Here is a 20,913-nt window from a genome sequence, read left to right as displayed (position 1 = left end):
ATTTACTAGAGAAACCCAGAATTAATAATACATTAATGAAATGGTATGTCTATATATTATTGTATGTGTTGTGTAGCTGGTGTAAAAGCACAGAAAGTGTGTAAGAGATTTTTTGTTAAGGTGCATCTGATAAAACTTTGATAAAACAGCTCAGACCTCGTGTGACACATGAGCGGAGCATCCCCCTTTCTTTTCGAGCTTCCAAAATAAAAGCATGAGAGAGGAGCTTTATACTGAAGTGATGTAAAAGTATTTTTACATAAACAGTTTTTACAAATTAATAAAAAAATAGATTATTTACCAGCTTTTATATTAAAATGATAATAAATATAAATCCATTAATTTGAAATGTGACTGTATATTTTGATTAAAGGCCACATTAAACACGAAAATTGAATTTAATAAATCACTGTTCAAGTGATCATCAGATAAATCAATAGAATTATGGATAACTACACAGCGCTTCTCCTCTGCTGCCCCCTGGTGTCCACACAAGGCAGATACAGTCTCAAGAAGAGACAACATACCTGAACAAATCAATTTCACATCTTCATCCAAGTTAAATCTCTCCATCAGTCATATTTATTGATTTTCCTTCAGTCTTTATCAGTTAATCAATCAACTATACAATAATTTAATCATTATCAACTATAACAGTCTCTCACACCCAGAATCATATCAGCAGCGCGAGGCTTCGACTCGTCCAGGAAACACTTCAGGTCTTTTCTTTACAAGAAAAATGAATCCAAAGACTTTTCTCTTCCACTGAGTGTCGTCCATGAAAGAAAGGAATCTTGGAATCTATATATTGTGATGTGAATAACTATTGTTCTAAGAAAAAAAATATTTTTCTTCTGGAGGAAGTGGAGACACGTCGTCGTCTCTATTCAAAGTCTCTGGTTGAAGCTTCGGCCTCAAAGAAAAGAGTCCTGGTTCAGGTCCCCTCGGGGGGGGGGGGGGTCGTTGGCTCACTTGTAGCTGTATCCGGGCAGAGGGAGTTTGTCGCCCTCCTTGGCCTCGAAGAAGGTGTATGAGAGGGTGATGGTGCTCACTCGGGCCATCCTCGGGTCCTCGTCAAACTCTGGGTCGATGTAGAAGAAGACGGGCATGTCCACCTCCTCGTGTGGGTTCAGGCGCTGCTCCTCGAAGCAGAAACACTGCAGAACCGAAAGATTATCAAAGGTCATTAAAGGTGTAACTGAGAGAAAAGAACAAACAATCCTGTTTGACAGATTTCATTGACATGAGATGAAGCTGCATCTTTAACTTGAGAACAGTATTTTGTGAAGAAGATGATGATGTTGTGAGTAAACTCAAGACAAAGACTCGTACCTGGATCTTGTTGAAGTATTGTCCCGCCTCAAAGGGAACCACGTTGTAGGTGGAGATGCCGATGATCGGTTTGTCCGTGGGGTTCTTGGCTCGGTAGAAAGCCAGCGCCGTCTCACCTGGAACCACCTGCACCACAAAAACACACACACTGTTTAAAACCTTCAAAGTTACAGATTAACCGTCTACAACTAAGCTTTCCTCTGAACTCCAGTGTGTGAAGCTGATGTCGGAGGAGAGTCGCTGAGGGTGAAGATCTTACAAAGATCTCCGTCTGCTGCGGTCGGAAGTTCCACTGAATGCTGGCGTGTGTGTCTGCGTTGAAGGTGATCTTGAGGACACGCTCCTTCACTGGCGTCATCGTCTCCACCAAACTCGTGTCGTGGCCGGCCACCGCCGTGCCGCCGAGCCCGGCCGCCTGTCAGACAAACACAGGGGTCACACAGGGGTCACACAGGGGTCACACAGGGGTCACACAGGGGTCACACAGCTGGGGGTCAGGACGTTCAGTCCACTGCCCTCCTCACCTGACAGTAGAGTCTGTAGAGCGGCACTGAGGCATACGACAGGCCGATCATCCCCACCCCGGCTGCAGCGATGTAGGTCAGCACCGTCTTGTTCCTGGTCTTCCAGTCGTCCTCCTGGCCCCGGCTCTTCCTGCCTCTGCTCTTGACCCCTCGGCTGTGGAAGCGCGGTGCGAGCCTTGGCCACAGGAAGTGTTCGGTCTGAGAGTGCAGCGTCCTGCCGGCATCAAACCGCAACGTCCGGACACATTGTGACAACAGTGTGGAGACGTGAGGGGAGGGGAGGGACGGACGCAGCAGGAGAGACAGCAGCATGGTCGGTCCTGGAGTCAGCAGGGACACTCACCTGGAGGGAGGACAGACTGCTTCAATCACATGTTATTTCTATTATATTCACCGATCACAGTTTGTCTCATAGACGTTAACAAGGAGCTGCATCCTCCGGTCACAACTCAACTAGAGTCAAACTCCAGAGGAGCTGTTAACTGGGACAGAGGAGGAACCTCAGAGTCAAACTCCAGAGGAGCTGTTAACTGGGACAGAGGAGGAACCACAGAGTCAAACTCCAGAGCAGCTGTTAACTGGGACAGAGGAGGAACTCAGAGTCAAACTCCAGAGCAGCTGTTAACTGGGACAGAGGAGAAACCACAGAGTCAAACTCCAGAGGAGCTGTTAACTGGGACAGAGGAGGAACCACAGAGTCAAACTCCAGAGCAGCTGTTAACTGGGACAGAGGAGGAACTCAGAGTCAAACTCCAGAGCAGCTGTTAACTGGGACAGAGGAGAAACCACAGAGTCAAACTCCAGAGGAGCTGTTAACTGGGACAGAGGAGAAACCTCAGAGTCAAACTCCAGAGGAGCTGTTAACTGGGACAGAGGAGAAACCACAGAGTCAAACTCCAGAGGAGCTGTTAACTGGGACAGAGGAGAAACCACAGAGTCAAACTCCAGAACAGCTGTTAACTGGGACAGAGGAGAAACCTCAGAGTCAAACTCCAGAGCAGCTGTTAACTGGGACAGAGGAGAAACCTCAGAGTCAAACTCCAGAGCAGCTGTTAACTGGGACAGAGGAGAAACCACAGAGTCAAACTCCAGAGGAGCTGTTAACTGGGACAGAGGAGAAACCACAGAGTCAAACTCCAGAGCAGCTGTTAACTGGGACAGAGGAGAAACCACAGAGTCAAACTCCAGAGGAGCTGTTAACTGGGACAGAGGAGAAACCACAGAGTCAAACTCCAGAGGAGCTGTTAACTGGGACAGAGGAGAAACCACAGAGTCAAACTCCAGAGGAGCTGTTAACTGGGACAGAGGATAAACCACAGAGTCAAACTCCAGAGGAGCTGTTAACTGGGACAGAGGAGAAACCTCAGAGTTAAACTCCAGAGCAGCTGTTAACTGGGACAGAGGAGAACCCTCAGAGTCAAACTCCAGAGGAGCTGTTAACTGGGACAGAGGAGAAACCTCAGAGTCAAACTCCAGAGCAGCTGTTAACTGGGACAGAGGAGAAACCACAGAGTCAAACTCCAGAGGAGCTGTTAACTGGGACAGAGGAGAAACCACAGAGTCAAACTCCAGAGGAGCTGTTAACTGGGACAGAGGATAAACCACAGAGTCAAACTCCAGAGGAGCTGTTAACTGGGACAGAGGAGAAACCTCAGAGTTAAACTGCAGAGCAGCTGTTAACTGGGACAGAGGAGAACCCTCAGAGTCAAACTCCAGAGGAGCTGTTAACTGGGACAGAGGAGAAACCTCAGAGTCAAACTCCAGAGCAGCTGTTAACTGGGACAGAGGAGAAACTCAGAGTCAAACTCCAGAGGAGCTGTTAACTGTGACAGAGGAGGAACCTCAGAGTCAAACTCCAGAGCAGCTGTTAACTGGGACAGAGGAGAAACCTCAGAGTTAAACTCCAGAGGAGCTGTTAACTGGGACAGAGGATAAACCACAGAGTCAAACTCCAGAGGAGATGTTCTCTCCTGAGAGTCAAACACACAAAACCTGTTGACGTCACCTCGTTGTGGTCGTGGAACCAGAGACATGTGTCGAGTATTAAATGAAAGAATGTTTTCAATTCACCAGAGACTCGATGCGAGCGGAGCCGGACATGGGATCAAGTCTCCGAGTCACACACACCAACACGTCGGGTTCTGGTGAATGTTTTCGTTGATCGACACATGAGCCGAATTCAACAGTGAACATAGTAGAACGTAGAACTGTCTCGTGGGCTATTGTCACGTGAGCGTTACTGAGACAAAACACAGACAATACTTAACATATCAAGTTTTTAGCTCGAGTTCTCTTATCGTATTTCAATTCATTGAAGTATTGTTATGGTTAAATACGGTTAATGTGGTCAAATAATATAAAGATGATATCAAGTTATATATAAATGTTCTGAATAAATAAAGGTTACAAACGTTCAAATGAGATCTTAAATGTTTTACCTGAGTAACTCGAAGCTTCCGGCTCGATCACAAACATGTAACTGTGGTGCGACGCAGAATCCGCTCCGCCGGACTGAGCTCCCGAAACAAAAGTTCCGCCCTGGTTTCTTCTTTGTGTACTTGTGATGACCAAGTAACGACTTCATTTATTCCAGTACCACTCATATGTAATAGAGTCATATGTAATAGAGTCATAGACTCATATGTAATAGAGTGGTACTTATTACTCCACCATATTGAATTGAATACATTTATTCCACATTAATTTACATTCAAAGTATAAAATTAAAAAAGTCTTGTTGTCAATCTTTTTGTCTCTTTCTAATAGTTTTGTGTATCACTGTGTTTTAATCATTATTATTATTAACAACACATTAAAAGTCACATTAAATTAAAACCTTCAGATCAATTCAATCCTATTTTATATAGTATTTATCGAAATATTTAGAATCGTGTGTGTTGTTATGTTATCAACTTAGTTGCAGAAATTACGTTTTTTACAATAGTTAATAGTTAATTTTTGTGATTTTAACATATATATATATATGTGTGTGTTTTCAGTTCTTCATGTGTACTTGTTGTATACTTGATGTGGTGTTGCAATAATAATGTGTTGTGTGTTTGCAGTATTTAATATGTAGTCGTGTCTTCCATGTGTACTTGTGCATGTGTGTTCGCAGTGTTTACGTATAACGGGATCTACGGTGGCCGTCTGAGGTCAGAGCGCGCAGGGGCTGCGCTAGTAATGGAGGGGGTCACAGTCGGCCAGGTATTTGACGCGGAATGTATCCTCAGCAAACGGCCCAGGAAGGTAAGAGGAGCCGGTACCGGTGCAGCGGGACCCGGGGAGGGAGCGGGCGGGAGTCGGTGTGTCTCTGACGGTGTGTGTGTCTGTGTTTGTCCGCAGGGGAAGTTTGAATATCTGGTGAAGTGGAGGGGGTGGTCGTCCAAGTAAGTAGCTCCCTGCTAACCGCTGCTAGCCCCGCTGCTAACCGCTGCTAGCCCTGCTGCTAGCCCCGCTGCTAACCGCTGCTAGCCCTGCTGCTAGCCCCGCTGCTAACCGCTGCTAGCCGACACATCAGGGAACAATGCGCGGCTGTGGCCCGGTGTCCATGTCTCCATAGCGGCAGTGAAACACCAGCTCGCCCCGCAGCTGTGGACCGTTGTCCGGTTCCTCTGTGTGTTCACACCGGGCAGCTGATGCTGCAGGACCGGGAGCAGCTGCCCGCTCGGCCGGGTTACCTGAACGCCTCACCGGACAAGAGCTTTAATCATTACCGTTAGAAAGCTCCAGTGAGACGTTCACTGACCTGAGTCCTGAATCATCACATCATTCATCTGCTTCCTCTCCTCGTTATTAAATAACAACTGAAACATCCAGTTTATCACATGTAAAAGAAAAACAAATAACAGGAACTTTGATATAAATTCATTCACATGTTATAAATGTGTCGCAGGTTATTTATCAATCGATGAACTGATTGATCCACTGACTGTTGTAATGAAGATGTTCACAGATCAGTGTGATTCTAACACACCAGTATCAGAAACAGGAAACTGATCCTGTCCAGTTTCATCACAACATTCATTTCTGATCTTCCAGACACAACAGTTGGGAACCAGAGGACAACATCTTGGACCCGAGGTTACTGGCAGCGTTTCACAAAAGGTGGTTTGTAGTTATTAACTCGTAGAGATTAGAGATGATTCATTCAAAACCCTTCAGGTGTTTATCTTCTAACAAGTCAATCATAGGAATTATCATCCTGACTCGAAATATAAAGCATCAGAGTGAATCTCACCCTGTGAACCTGAAACCTGACAGCAGATGTAAATGAAATCTGTGAAATCACCTTCAAAGTTCACTTTGTATCTTGTTTCTTTGTTGTTTTCAGAGAACAAGAGCGGGAGCTTCTGTTCCAGAAGAAGGGGAAGAGGCCGAGAGGTCGACCACGGAAGATTCTGGTGAGCAGCTCCGCTCCGACTCCTTCAGTCGGATTCACAGCTTCTTCACTTTCACTCATCTTCCTCTTCTTTTCAACAGCCTGCGCCAACCACGACGAAGGACAGCCGCTCCTCGTCCTCCTCATCCTCCGCCCTCTCATCGTCAACCTCCTCCTCAGAAGATGAAGATGAAGATGAGGATGAAGATCAGACAAAGAAGGCGAAGCCCGGCCCACGTGTCCACCCCGTCCCCCAGAAGAGGCCCCAGATCCTGCTTGTCAAACCCACCTCCCCCATCAAAAAGAAGCGTGGGAGGAAGCCGCTCCACCCTGACGTGAGGGCGTTACGACAGACGAAGAGCAGACCTCCTCCTTCTCCTCCTCCTTCTCCTCCTCCTCCTCCTCCTTCTCCCCCATCGACTCCTCCTCCACGCCACCACCAGGTGCTCAGGCCGTCCAGAGACGACCCTCGGCCTGGCGTGAAGAAGCCGCTGCAGCCGGCGAGCTTCACTTACACCGGCCTGAGCAGGAGCTCCAGAGACGGGTCTGGCTCCGCCTCCTCCGCCAGCGCCTTCTCCCAGAGCGCCGCCGCCAAACCCGGACCACTCGGCTGCATCTGGACCAACCGCTCGCTGTCCTCCTCCGCTCCGTCCTCCTCCCACCACAAAGCCTCTCTGTCCCCACAGAGGAAGAACTCTGTGTCCGAGCTGAAGCGCTCCGCGTCCGACTCGGGCTCTGGCAGCTGCAAAGTGCTGAAGCCGAGCGGCGGCTCAGCGTCCATCAGTCTTCACAGCAGCTTCAGTGGCGGCCAGCGGAGGCAGGAGGTCAGAGGTCAGAGCACGTTGGTTCAACACAAACAGCAGAGTGTTTCCAAACAGTCACTGTCCACACCTCGAGAACGAGCCAATCAGGCGCTGAGCCTCCGAGCCCTCAACCTGCAGAGCGTCAGCAAAGCCCCGGGCGCCGCCGGGTTCCAGAGCGGCAGCACGGGCGGAGCTGCAGCGTCACGCTCCAGCTTACGGAGCGGCAGCATCGTGATTAAAAGAGGAGTGGCGAGTATGAAGGAGACTCGAGCGTCAGGGCAGCGCTCCGGTCTGACTGCAGGGGGCGCTGCCGAGCAGGGCAGGGGGAAGGACATGCTGGCAGGAGGTGGGAGCTCCCAGAGCCGCAGCCTGAACGAGCTCAGCACCGGAGACTCCGACGAGACCAGCAGCGAATCAGAGCCCGGCGCCTCGCTGTATCCCAGCAACAGCCGGCCCAGCCTCGGCAACAACGCCACGGAATCGGACACGGACACCGACTGGCGGCCGACCCGCAACCTGCTGGAGCACGTGTTCGTCACCGACGTCACAGCCAACCTCCTCACGGTGACGGTGAAGGAGTCTCCCACCAGCGTGGGCTTCTTCAATCCACGAAACCACTGAGACCAGTGCAGAGCCCAGCTGGAGCCGGCGCTCTCCCACTGCAGCTCCCGGGCTCCACGCCGCTCGTCCACAGCTCGTCGACACACAGACACTTTGACTCTTGACGCACAAAACGTTTGAGAGGACCGACGGGACAGTTTGATCAGGTGACTTCAGAGGAGGAAACTCAGCCACGGATCATCACAGGATCTCCTGTGGTCACATGTCGTAGGAACTCTGATGTTCAGACGCTGCCTTCAACTGACGCTGGATTCAGTCTGTGGAGAAGAAGACGTCTCCAGAGTCAACGATTCAACAGCAGAAAGGAACCCCCCCCCCCCCAGTGTTAGGGCGGGGTTAGAACACACTGATGGATGTAGGCCTCCACCTCTCCAGTGCCTCAGGCTCCACTGCCGCCGCTCAGCTGCTCCCGGATCAGTTTGACGTGGACGTCTGGGTCGGACCTGTATCCAACACAAGATGTGGCTTTATTTTCCAGAGCAGCATGTTTTGAAAGAATATTAAAAAAAGAAAAAAAAGAAGTGACGTCCGTCTGTGATCCGTGAACTTTTGAACATGAACAATCCCACGGGGGTTTTTAAACTGTCTCTTTGTTGTTGGACCAAAGGTGTTTGGAATGTGAACTGTTTGTTATTTTCTGATTGTTCCCTGAACGACTCACAGCCGGTCCCTCGTCTCAGAACAGACGTTCCCCACATTTCTCACTTTTATACAGTTTAATACGTTGGTCGTTATCGTGTCTTTCACAGGTGAAATATGTGTTAATTTATATTGTAAATATGACTTGTTTTTTCATGTTGATCTTTATCTGGTGCTCATGTTGGTTTATTAGCTTCAGACACGTGTAGCCTCTGAAATAAACAAGAACAACCTGACGTCTGTCTGCGGCTGCTGTTCACACCTTCTCCAGCAGGTGGCGCTGCCAGGCAGCGACTGAAGCTTGTCAGAGGTCAGAGGTCACGACACCCAGACCTCCACACTCATTAAAAGTTCCTGTTGACGAACAAACAGCTTCATCGATGAGGGTTTTCATCACTACACACGTTTTATTCATTATTATAGAATTGTCTTATAATGTGAGTACATTTATACACCTGGAGACCAAATAATCAATTATTGATCATCAATGTTTTAATGTAAAATGTACTTTATAACATAATTGACATAAAAGACATGAAAAGATGATATTCACAATGAAACCTTACTTATTCAATGAGTTGTATATTTAACTGATAATCTGCAGAAACACTGATATTAAACTGAGCAGGTGAAATAATCATCTCAATAAATGATCAATAATAAACCACATGAATTTATCTGTTTGATAATCTGATTTAAGAGTCGGCAGTTATAACATTTATTCTATGTTATAATGTAACATTGTACATATACATGTATATATAATATGACAGTGTAGTGTGACAGAGCTGGATATTTACACACGTCACAGAAGTATCTGAGTAAATGTACTTAGTTACACAAACAAAAACACAACTCATCACACACTCCTACAGGGGTGATGTCTGCAGGACAGCTGGCTGCAGGTCAGTGTGTGTGTGTGTGTGTGTGTGTGTGTGTGTGTGTGTGTGTGAGTGTGTGACTGACAGCAGCTATCATCCCACAAAGCTGCAGATTCAGTGATTTATGGTTGGAGCCGCACAGAGGTGGAATTTTCCCAAAATAAGTTTGAGTAAACAGTTGGTGACAGAGACGCCTCACAGCTCAGTGGTATGTATAAACAGTTTGAACAGTGTGGGGCAGTGTACACCGACACACACACACACACACACACTCACACACACACACACACACACTCACACACAGCCTCAGTTTGAATCTCGTCTCGGTTTTGCAGTTTTACTTTAATGAGGTAACTTTACAGATTTCAGGAGCACAATACTGCCACCTGTGGTCGGTGGTCAGTTTGCAGGCTGCTGAAAACATTAACACATTTAAAAACTAAATTAAACTGCAACTGCTTTTATATAATAGATGATGATATAATAGATATATAGATATATAGATATCAACAACATTTAAAAACAGTGAAGCTGAAAACCAGGAAACAATTACAAACACACACACGCTGCTGCCAGGTAATCCCAGACTGCCGTCACTGTGTTTTTGAGTGTGTGTGTTTTTGTGTGTCTGGACTGGAGGAGTCTCCCTCTTGGCTCAGACTGTCATCAATCTGCTGCTAAACTAACACCACTGACTGTCAACACAAACCTGCAGCCTGTTAACACACACACAGACAAACACACACTGTCTGAATTCTTTGGATCAGCCTCATCACAGTAAAATGTGGTGACATCATTAAACTTTGTTTTCATTTGTTTCTCTTATTTCTTTTTGTGTCTTTTCTATTTAGAATCCTCCAAACACATCATCAATATTCACAAATGTTTTATAATGATTAGTGTTGTTTTTATATATTGAAATATGTGTGTGTTTGTGTGTGATCTGTGTGTGTGTCTGTCTGTGTGTGGGGGGACATGGCGGCCTTGGGGCCTGGCAGTGGGCGGCTGTCTCCTCGCACCACAGTGAAAACCTTGAAACGTCTCAGTGTGACATCCGACTTCAGCTCCTGTGGAAACACGGCTCATCACCACTGTGTGTGTCTGTGTGTGTGTGTGTGTGTGTGTGTGTGTGTGTGTGTGTGTGTGTGTGTTTGTGTACATGCACCATATCAGTGTGTTACTGAGGTTCAGAGGATTTATTATTTGGTTTTTGTTTTTAACATAACCCTTTATGGAGGAACTACAGGTTCTCCATTGAGATCTCAACTTATGGAGAAATGGATGCGTCTCTTATCGTATGATCTTATGATAACAGACGCATCCATTTCTAACAATGTAGAACGTCATGGTTATCAGCAATACATCCACCAGAGGGCAGCGCAGAGTCAACGACACGTGGACGATGGAGGACATTGTGATAAAGTTCGTCTTGTCTCAGGTGAAGAGAATCGATTCTGTAGTTTCCTACAAACTCACAAAGTTTCTCCTCAAAAAGTTTCAGCAAGAAGAATGCGTCTGTTTTGTTTTTACGAATCTAACATCGAGAATAATGAGTTTGAGACCAGAGGAGATGATCCAGCTGCTCCACTGCAGTCCACCAGGGGGCAGTAGTGCAGAACAACAGTGAATATGGAAGAGATTCACGTTGAGCTGCTCGAGATCAGATTAGAACCAATAAGGTTTGTTCACAACAACTGACAAACTCAATGTAACGTAATGACGCAGTTTTAATGTGGATGTAAACGCTGAAGTTCTCGACCAGTGCTGCAAGCCCCGCCCCCAAAAGGTTCCTGTACTTTCATAACAACAGGAATTCTTTGTGGTTAGAAGATTCAGGAACTTGATGAAGACCCCGGTTCTTAACTCAGTCCATCTTAAATCGTACTGTCTTCTGATTGGCTACACACAGACCTGTGAGCATCAGAATCTATATATTTTGTGTATCTGTCTTCAGACCTGAGCTCCTGTATGAAGTCTGAATCCAGGAGCAGTGTGAACAGCAGAGGGTCCTCCACTGACTCACTTGTGTGTCTGTGTGTGTGTTTTTGTGTAGCTGTCTTCAGACCTGAGCTCCAGGTCAGATCCAGAGAATCTGTGCTGACTCACATGAAGAAGACACCGATGAAGATGTGAAGAGAGTTTGTGTGGATCAGAGCTCACGACATGTCAGGTGACGTAAACATGATCACATGACCTCTGCAGCAGAGGTAACAGGTCACTTCCTGTCTGTGTCTGCCCCCCCCCCCCCCCTCCCCCCCCACACACAACCCCAAACCTGCTGCTGTGTTGTTCAGCTGTGAAACACAAACTCTGGAGACGATTCTCTGGATCTGAAGACAGCTACACACACACACACACACACACACACACACACACACACACACACACACACACACACACACACACACAAACACGCACATCAAAGTCAGGTTTGACCTCGACCTGAATACCTGTCCTCCTGCAGCCGTGATAAGAGTCTGTTTGAATCCTCCTCCTCCTCCTCCTCCTCATACTCCTCCTCCTCCTCCTCCTCCTTCTCCTCCTCCTTCTCCTCCTTCTCCTCATCCTCCTCCTCATCCTCCTCCTCCTCCTCCTCATCCTCCTCCTCCTCCTCGTACTCCTCCTCCTCCTCCTCCTCCTCCTTCTCCTCCTCCTCGTACTCCTCCTCCTCCTTCTCCTCCTCCTCGTACTCCTCCTCCTCCTCCTCCTCCTCCTCCTCCTCCTCATCCTCCTCCTCCTGCTCCTTCTCCTCCTCCTCCTCATCCTCATCCTCATCCTCCTCCTCCTCCTCTTCCTCCTCCTCCTCCTCCTCCTCCTCCTCCTCCTCCTCAGTATGGTTTACTGATGTGTGATTTGAATGAAACGAGTCACTTCAGGTCGGAGGAGACGTGTTTGGGAAGTTTCACACGAATCAGTTGCTTTGATTCAGCTCCTGCAGATTCAGGAAGTGTCTCAGATCAGAAGTCTGTGTTTCAGTGATGTGAGGATTTCACATCGTATAATAAAATATAAGAATGTAGGATATGAATAGAATCTGCTGCTGGACTCAGATCAGAGGACTGCGTCCTGAGTCTCATTAAAAGAGACGAGGACAGTCGAGGAATCTGAGACATATTTCATATCTGAGACATATTTCATATCTGAAGACGAGTGAGATGAAAAGTTTTCAGCAGCTTTGAACATTAACCAGAGAAAATCCTCCAGTTTCTTTAATCAACGAGGAAAAGGTCTGATCCACGAGAGGAGGAGGAGGAGGAGGAGGAGGAGGGAGCGGAGAGGGAGGAAGAGACCAATGAGACATGTTGAACCTCAGAGATGAAGATGATCAGATGAACATTCATCCCTTCTTCTACATATGATGATGTCATCACATGTGAGATGTTTGACTGACGAAGTCATGGACACGAAAACGTCTGAATCCAAACCACCGAAAAACTGCGACTCCCATGATGCATCCTGGTAACAAAGATCCAATCATAGAGCTTTGTTCTTTAAACTCTAATCATCCTGAATCTGAATCAGATTTTTAACTTTCAGCTCTTCTGACTCACTCTTCTTCTCCATAGCAGCAGCAGCCGAGGCTCATGGGTAATGTAGTGTTTCAACCTGCTCCTCACTGAGAGCATCCAGATCTACGGTGCAGAGTGAACATCTCATGAACGAAGATTCTTTAAGTTCAGTGCAAATGTTCAGTTCGACTGATGAAGTGATTATATTATTGTTTATTTATTTATATATATATATATATATATATATATTGTATTATATATTTTGGTGGTCAAAGATCACAGGTCCCAGTGACGTCATGTCAGGTCACTGAAATCATGACAAACCACAGGAAGGTGATACAAGTTGTTTCTGGTTTTCTGTTCATCTTCATCACTTCATCACAAGATACAAACATTTTAATAAAGGAAAGTCTCAACACGATATATGAGTCGTCAATCAATAATCAATTAGAAGTAAATATGAATGTCTCAGGAGTTTTTTGATTAACCTCTTCGATATTCAATGATTCAGAAGTTTGAGCTGTTGAACATTTCTCTCTTCTGTACAAACCAGTCGATCAATGAATCAATAAACTGATCAGTGAAGAAAATATAAAGCAGCTTATTTAATAAATAACAATGACTTTTTAATACTCTCTGTACTTTACTTTTACTCGAGTAACATTTTAAATGCAGGCATGTAATATTTTTACTTCGTTAAGTAATCTGATTACTTCCTCCACCTCTTAAGAGGTGATATAAAGAGAAAAAATACATTTTGAGTGAAGCCGCGTTTTATTTGTATTTTACAGCATCTGAAGTTTTGAATCATCATCACTGATTTAAACACAGAAAGTAACTGAACACGTTGATTCTTCATAAATACAAACAGATACAATCAAATACAGTTGATCTGATAATATGATTAATAATAATACAAAAGTTCATCAGATAAAAACATTTACATCACATTTACATTCTCACACTGGACAGTGCACTGTAAAAAGAACGGGTTTAACCAGTTATCTTAAAAAAATCAGATTTTTAATGATTTGTAATCAAATGTTTTTTCAATCATCAGGGAAAATTCTATTAAGATTCAGTGTTTTTCAGTTTGTCTATAAAGAAAACGATGAGGGTCAGTTCGGGCACGCGCACTTGCACTCTGAGATGACCGGGTACTGAACCGGGATCCAGGCGCACTTCAGGCCGCCTCTCCTCTGCAGACAGCGCCACCTCAGGACGGTGAAGTGAGTGGACCTGGAGGGTCTGCAGAGCATCCCCTCCGGCACCGAGCAGGACCTCTTACTGAGGCAGCTCCCCACCTTCACGTATCGCGGCCAGAACCGGCTGCCCAGGTCGTTCCATGCGTAAAGCACCGGGCAGAACGCGTACGACCACAGCCACAGCTGCAGCCGCCTCCGGAGCTTCTTACTCGGCTTCTGCTTCTTCCCGTGCTGCACCTCGAACTCCATGGCCCGGATCTCTTTCGGCATCAGCCCAGAGAGTTTCTGTCTCATCTCTGCGTCGCTCACATCCTCGTTCCCCGAGTACTTGTCCTCCGGGGAGGACACGGACATGAAGTGCGGGTCGAAGTGGCTGCCCAGCGCGCTGCGGAGCTCCGTCTCATTCAGGTCCTTCTCCTTAGGGTCCAGCACCGGGTCCGGGTCCTCCTTCAGCTCCACCACGGGCAGAGTGTCACTGGGGATGGGCCGGAGGAGATAATAGTGTTGGCACATGCCCTCCTCGATCCTGAAGCCCAGAGAGAGAACGAGCAGAAACACAGCAAAGAAATAACAGTTATCCATGTCCTCCGTGCGCGTCCACAGCGGCTCCACAGCTCAGTGCGCGGAGTTCATCCAAAGACTCAGACTCAGTGCGCGGAGTTCATCCAAAGACTCAGACTCAGTGCGCAGAGTTCATCCAAAGACTCAGACTCAGTGCGCACAGTCCACAGTTTGACTCAGGAATCCAGCAGGCAGCTTGGAGGCGCACCACACGCACCGCGCACCGGGCGCGCTCCAGAGTTTGTCAGAGCTCAGAGAGGAGCGGATCCTCTCAGTCCAGGACTCTGGTCCCCGCGGGACGAGGCGGCCTCAGCCCTGGACTCAGCCCTGGACTCCCCGGGTCAGCAGGTCCCGGTGAAGCCGCTCAGCGCCCCGCAGCTCGCTGCTCTCTGCCCGCATGTTGGCGCACCGGCTCCCGCTGCTCCGAACTGAAGGAGCCACGGGCTGCAGCCAAATACCCAGCAGGGCGGTGATGTCATCCAGCCCACACACACACACACACACACACACACACACACACACACACACACACACACACACACACACACACACACACAGACACCCCCCCCCCCCCCCCACACACACACAGAAGTTTGCATAAGCACCACCACACGGCTTATCAATATTTGTATATTTATAGTTCAGTAGTTAAAGTTCACTCAGCAGAATGTGACAGTCCAGATGTTAACATGAACTTTAACCATCAGAACAAATTAATGTTAAGTAATAGAGTAATAGTAACTTTAGAGTAGAAACAGATTATGATAATAACATAATTAGCTGTAAGTAAAGATCAATGACTTTAAATAAAGATAAAGAGGATGACACATCTCCACCTCCTCCAGACATGAAGCCAAAATATCTCAGAATCAAACGCTGCCCTCTGGTGGTGATCAGGTAATTTACAGTCAGAGTCTGAACAGTAGTGATCCTGGAGTCACTACTGTCGAGGTCCCGCCCATACACACTCTAAACCAATCAGGGGTCAGTCTCAGCTGTCAATCAAGATGTTTCAGCCTGTTTTTATATCATCAAATAACTAATGAAATCCAAACTGATCAGAAACATGAACAATAATCAGAGAGAAGAACGACTTGAAACGACAGAAACATCTTTACAAACGTCTACCTGGTCCCTTTAGTTTGGTCCCTGTCCCATCTGCTAACATGGAGGAGTTTATGACCTATACTGCAGACAGACACCAGGGGGCAACTGGGATTTTGGCTTCCGTCCTGTAACATCTGTTCGTCAACATCTGTTCTTTAACATCTGTTCTGTAACATCTGTTCTTTAACATCTGTTCTTTAACATCTGTTCTTAACATCTGTTCTTTAACATCTGTCCTGTAACATCTGTTCTTTAACATCTGTTCTTTAACATCTGTTCTTTAACATCTGTTCTTAACATCTGTCCTGTAACAACTGGTTTTAACTGAATCTAGAGAACTGAATGAAATGAGCTGACATTACAGATGTTTCTCATCTGTTTGGATTCATGATTTTTCTGAAGAGCTTGTTCTCTCTTCGTAGTCGCACGTCGACTCCAGCAGCCAATAAGAAAGCAGGATACTTAAATGTTCACAACTCATTCAATTAGTGCACTAGTGAGCGGCTCCTGCAGCCGGGGGCCACAAGCGTTGGAATGTTTGCTCATGTTGTAAAGGTTGAATTATGAGGCTGATAAAAAACAACTCTTGTCTGAGACGCTGATGCAGCGAGAGGGGGGGGGGGGGGGGGGGGGGGGAGATAAAGAGCCGACTGTGCTGCCGCTGAGCTCCAGACAAACAGGCCCTGAATGTGGTGAACTGGTTCCTGCTGGGAATCCCACCGCTCAGGGTTAACGTGCCCACACGGAGCTTTAACGCAGCAGTATATGGCTGACCTGTGACCAGCGGGGGGGGCGTCCACACGTTCCTCTGCTCTGTAAAAGCAATTAGTGACACGTCCGCCTCTCAGGAGAACCAGCTTCAGAGTCACAGGTCTGAGTCCGTGGAGCTGTGAGGACGCGTGGTGCAGGAGACGTCCCAGGTTCAGGCAGCGACACTGAGACAGTGGCCGACCCGCCAGCCGCCCAGAACTCTGAACAACTGAGGTCAGATCCCCGTGCTCGCTCAGAGACCAGGACCCACACAGAGTCATTTCTATCTGATGCTTTATGGTCTGTTTGACTCTATATGATCATCAGCTGTTTGAAGAAGACTTGAAACTAGAGACTGAACTCCTTCATGTTCACTGACGTTACAAAGTGAGAAGTAGAGTCTCTTTCTATAGAGACTACCTGTGGAGCCGCCCCCTGCTGGTCAGTACACAGAAGACGGGATGCAGACATATATTTGAAGGTGGAGGATCAGACGAGTTCAGACGATATTTAAATGTGTTTCAGAATAAATATCTGGACGTGTTGAATTCAACTGATTGTTCTCGTTTCTTAGGTTTTTATGAGGAGGGTCCTCAGAACGGTACAATAACCAGAGGAGTGTTTTCTTCTTCTTACCTCTGACCCCCGTCACCCCTGTCACCCCCCCCCCCCCCCCCCCTCCTGCTGTGGGGGGGTAATTTTCTGGACGGCTGACGTGAGTGTGTGTGACGGGCGCCGCTAAACTGTCATATCTCTGTGGAGAGGAAGTCAGTGGCACAGAGACGATTCTCAGATAAGACTTCCTGTCTCTTTGTAAACCTTCAATCCTTCACTACACATCGAGCCCCGGAGGGGGGGGGGGGGGGGGCGCGGGGGAGTCCAGGTCACGGTGAGATGAAGATGTGGCCCCTCAGGATTTCCAGGTTCCTGGAAAAGTCACAAAAGTGAGTTGTGAAGTGAAAGAGCTGCTCGGTCTGGCAGAGTCCAGGAGGATGTACGAGGATCGATCCAGATCCTGATCCAGATCCAGATCCTGATCCTGATCCAGATCTCGCTGTGAATTCACCTTCTGCTCAGAAGGTTCAGTTGTGACTTCAGTGATTTAAAGTCATCATGTGTTGAATACAGCACGTGTTGCATCATTGTGTTTAAGACTCTTTATAATGTTTAACAGTCAGATACATTCTTTACAATCATAAAAACATCTGTATTAGATCACAAGTCATCTAACATTTGGTTCCACATCTGTATTTCCGAGCCAGTTGTGCTGGTCAGAGGCTGAGAGCCGGCGGTGAAGTGCCACCTTGAAGCCTTTCACCCAAATGGAGCGTCCAAATGACTCTGTGCTTCAAAGCCTCCTTCTCATTCTGCTCTTTGATCCGACGGGCTCTCCGCGCTGGGAGGCCCTCAGATGGACTATTAAGATTAAACCCTGTTGTGCCGGAGCATGAGAGGCTGGCTCGGCACTGGTCCACCGCGTCCCCCGTATCTCGCTCTGGGAAATCAAAAGAAGAAGTGATTGAAAACATGTGGACGTGTCTGAGTGAGGAGGGAGAACACCAGCGATCGGTGGAGAGGGAAACGGCAGCACGAGGCTTTTGATGAGAAGTGAACCGGACGTGATGTCTTCAGCCCAAAAGGACGAGAGACAGTTTGAACAGGAACAAATACAAATACAAGAAATGAAGCCAAAATATCTCAGATACAAACGCTGCCATCTTGTGGTGATGAGTTCATCTGCAGCCAGAGTCTGTGCAGCAGTGATTGTGGGGTGGAGCTGTGTTATATAGTCTCCGCCCACAAACACACTCGACCAATCAGGACTCAGTCTCAGCTGTCATAATTCATCAAGACTGGATTTTACCTAAAAAGTCTGAATTTACATTTTTAGTTTAGGTTAAGCAGCAGACATTTAGATTCTAGAAACAGGAACCAGTCAATCTTCTGTCTGTGGAGGTAATGATCTATATTGGGGGGGGGGGGGGGGTGATTAGGCCCCAACAACAGGCATTAGCCCTGGGGCCCCTCAGTAGCTGAGTGCAGGCCCTGGCGGTGTGTAAACGTGTCTGCAGACGAACAGTGGAGAACTTGACCTGGTGAAGGTTGAGTCTCTTCAGGTCAGATGATTTAAAAACATCTCACTTTCAGGTTGGTCTCCGTGTGGGCGGAGCTTCAGGCCGCCGAGCAGCGATCCTGTGGCTTGGACCGAAGCTCAGAAACGCTCGGGCGCTCCAGAGGGAGAAGAGCCTGCCAGCGGTGGTGTGAGATTCCAGTTGGTTCACACCCTCCCACACGGCGTCCTGTGAGCGCCACTGCTCGATTCCCCGGACACCCCCGAGGCCCCTCACATCACAGGGGCCAAAAACTACTGAGGATCCCTCAGGGGCCTCAGGGCTGCAGGCCAGGGCGGGAAGTAACAAGGGACATTTACTCAAGTACTTACTACAAGTATTTACATTCTGTATATTACAACAGCAGTTTTTTATTGCATCATATTTAAGTGACAGCTGCAGTTTGCAAAATGATGATTTGAGTTAAATAAACTCAACAGTAAAAAGTCAAACTCAAACTGGAATGGAAGTTATTCAAGTAATTTACTTTATCGTGAAAAAATTGTGAAAGATAATATTATACAAATTTGTTTAAAAAAATTGCTAGTTTCCCTTTGAGTAATTTTGATCATGTGATAATAACTTTTTAATGGTTGAAATTGAGAATTTCTGTGAGTGAATCCAATTCAAACTAAATCTGAATCAAAGGAAACAAACGTGTCAGTGAACTGGAGCTTCAGCTCACTTCTGATTGGCAGCTGGACACACATACCAAGAAGGCCGCAGATATGGTGGCAAGGAGGCGGTGCTGAAAACCGACACACACACACACAGACACGCACACACACACGCACACGCCAAACACACAGACGAAGCTGATTCCTGATAAAAGACAGACTCACAGGTTTTAAATGCACATTAACATCCACAGGAGAAACATTTATTTCAGTTGTTAAAATTCATCTGATCATGTGAATGAAAACACTGCAGGTTTATTTATTACAGTAAAAAAATCGAATCGTCCGTCTCCTGAAAATAAATACAGTGGATTCATAATAATCTGAATAAATGTTGGTGAAGCAGAAATATACAGACAGAAGCTCGTGGAGGTGAAATAAATAAAACCTGTGAAGAGTCGCTTCAACAAACTTCACCTTCAGATGCTTTGAGTCAGAAACAGGAACTTCATCGACTTCCTTCTGTAAAACAATATACTAAAATCCTTCTAAACTAAATCAGGTGATAAGATAACATAGAATAATAATTATGGCTACTTTGATTGTGGACCGGGGGGGGGGGGGTAGTGTAAATAAAGTTTTATTAGCGAAGTTTCAGTTGCGTTCACTGATGTTGTGGTTTTTGGTTTTCTTTTATGGCTTAACAGTTATTTAACCAAATCTTTTCACAGCTGATTATCACCTGAACTACATAAATAATTCAAGTTTAGAGTTTTAAAAACCAAAAGACTGATGAAGTTTGATGTTTTCTCGTTGAGGGTCACATGACCGGTCTGATTTCATCATCGAGTGTTGAGCTGCGGAGGCTGATTAGCTTAGCTTAGCATAAAGACTGGAAACAGAGATAGAGCATCTGACAGACCACAAGCAGGACTCCTATGAGGTCATGCTGACCTTTGACCTTTGTAATCCAATCAGTTCATCTGTGAGTCTCAGTTATTCCCTCAAAGCGTTGAGATATCGTGTTCACAAGAGCAAGATGGACAGAGAACCTGAAGTAATAATGACTCCAACCACTAGGTGTCGCCAGTGCAGAGACATAACAAGATATTATTCAAATTTAATGTTACATATTTAGCGTTGAAGAGAGTCTACTTGTTTCCCCCGGCTTCAGGTCTGTATGCTAAGCTAGGCTAACCCTCACCTGACATCAGCATGATTTTAACATCCATCTGATTTGATGTAGTTGAGTGTAAATTAACATAGTTATGAATCCTGCAGTGTAAATATTTGAATCCTTTCCTCACATTCAAATGACAGAAGCTGTGAACTTCACTTCATACATCAGGACATTAAACTTGTTAATGATCAAAGCTGCCACAGTTAATGCCCATCAACTATTTCATTAGCTTTTTATTCCATAATTGCAAACATTAAAAACGCACTTTGTAAATTCTGTGCATACGTGTAAAATCTTTGCGTGTTCCACCAGCTCTCAGACCTTCTCTAAAACTGTTGCAGGTTTTGGTCGCGAGTAGAAAAGAAAACGTTCAACACAGCAGCAGCTTGTGAGAGAACACAACAGTCAACACAACAGCACAACACAAACTGGGAGGTCGGTCCGAGGGGCAAAGTGCAGCCTGGTTTTAATAGAATCCTGACCCCTCCCCCGACCTCTGACCCCTGACGTCTTGTCGCTGAACCAGGATGGCACGAAGCTTCAGTCCCACCCCCCCCCAAAAAAACGACAGCTACAAAGGACTTCATGCCAACAACACACAGCTTCGACGACTCGTCAACATTCCACGTAGAACAGCACACGTTTAAATCCGAGGATACAAAAATACTTCAGACTTTAAGCTTTCTCATTTT

General features: G+C 46.5%; 3 protein-coding genes across 4 annotated transcripts; 1 reads left to right on the top strand and 2 right to left on the bottom strand.

Annotated features, from left to right (window-relative positions):
* Positions 1-559: 559 nt before the first annotated feature.
* On the bottom strand, positions 560-4,438 carry LOC128426790 (cytochrome c oxidase assembly protein COX11, mitochondrial). Of its 2 annotated transcripts, none has more exons than XM_053413832.1 (5): positions 4,295-4,438; positions 1,857-2,199; positions 1,592-1,747; positions 1,333-1,458; positions 560-1,157 (listed from the first exon to the last, which is right to left on the bottom strand). In XM_053413832.1, exons 2-5 carry the CDS (start codon positions 2,166-2,168, stop codon positions 969-971), a joined length of 783 nt encoding a protein of 260 aa, XP_053269807.1. In that variant the 5' UTR covers positions 2,169-2,199; positions 4,295-4,438; the 3' UTR covers positions 560-968. The 2 variants fall into 2 exon arrangements, with proteins under 2 accessions (XP_053269807.1, XP_053269808.1); XM_053413833.1 differs by having other exon boundaries at positions 1,857-2,215; positions 4,295-4,377.
* Positions 4,439-4,989: 551 nt separating this feature from the next.
* Positions 4,990-8,969, top strand: LOC128426811 (chromobox protein homolog 2). The gene is made up of 5 exons (XM_053413856.1): positions 4,990-5,105; positions 5,202-5,245; positions 5,898-5,963; positions 6,190-6,259; positions 6,339-8,969. Exons 1-5 carry the CDS (start codon positions 5,040-5,042, stop codon positions 7,659-7,661), a joined length of 1,569 nt encoding a protein of 522 aa, XP_053269831.1. The 5' UTR covers positions 4,990-5,039; the 3' UTR covers positions 7,662-8,969.
* Positions 8,970-13,221: 4,252 nt separating this feature from the next.
* On the bottom strand, positions 13,222-14,649 carry nog3 (noggin 3). Its single transcript, XM_053414064.1, has one exon. The coding sequence runs from the start codon at positions 14,475-14,477 to the stop codon at positions 13,809-13,811; it is 669 nt and encodes a 222-aa protein (XP_053270039.1). The 5' UTR covers positions 14,478-14,649; the 3' UTR covers positions 13,222-13,808.
* Between the last annotated feature and the right edge of the window lie 6,264 nt (positions 14,650-20,913).

The sequence above is a fragment of the Pleuronectes platessa genome, chromosome 21 (genome assembly GCF_947347685.1).
Source record: "Pleuronectes platessa chromosome 21, fPlePla1.1, whole genome shotgun sequence".
Classification (NCBI taxonomy): Eukaryota; Metazoa; Chordata; class Actinopteri; order Pleuronectiformes; family Pleuronectidae; genus Pleuronectes; species Pleuronectes platessa.
Note: the sequence above shows the minus strand (reverse complement) of the source record. Positions and strands in the feature narration are given on the sequence as shown.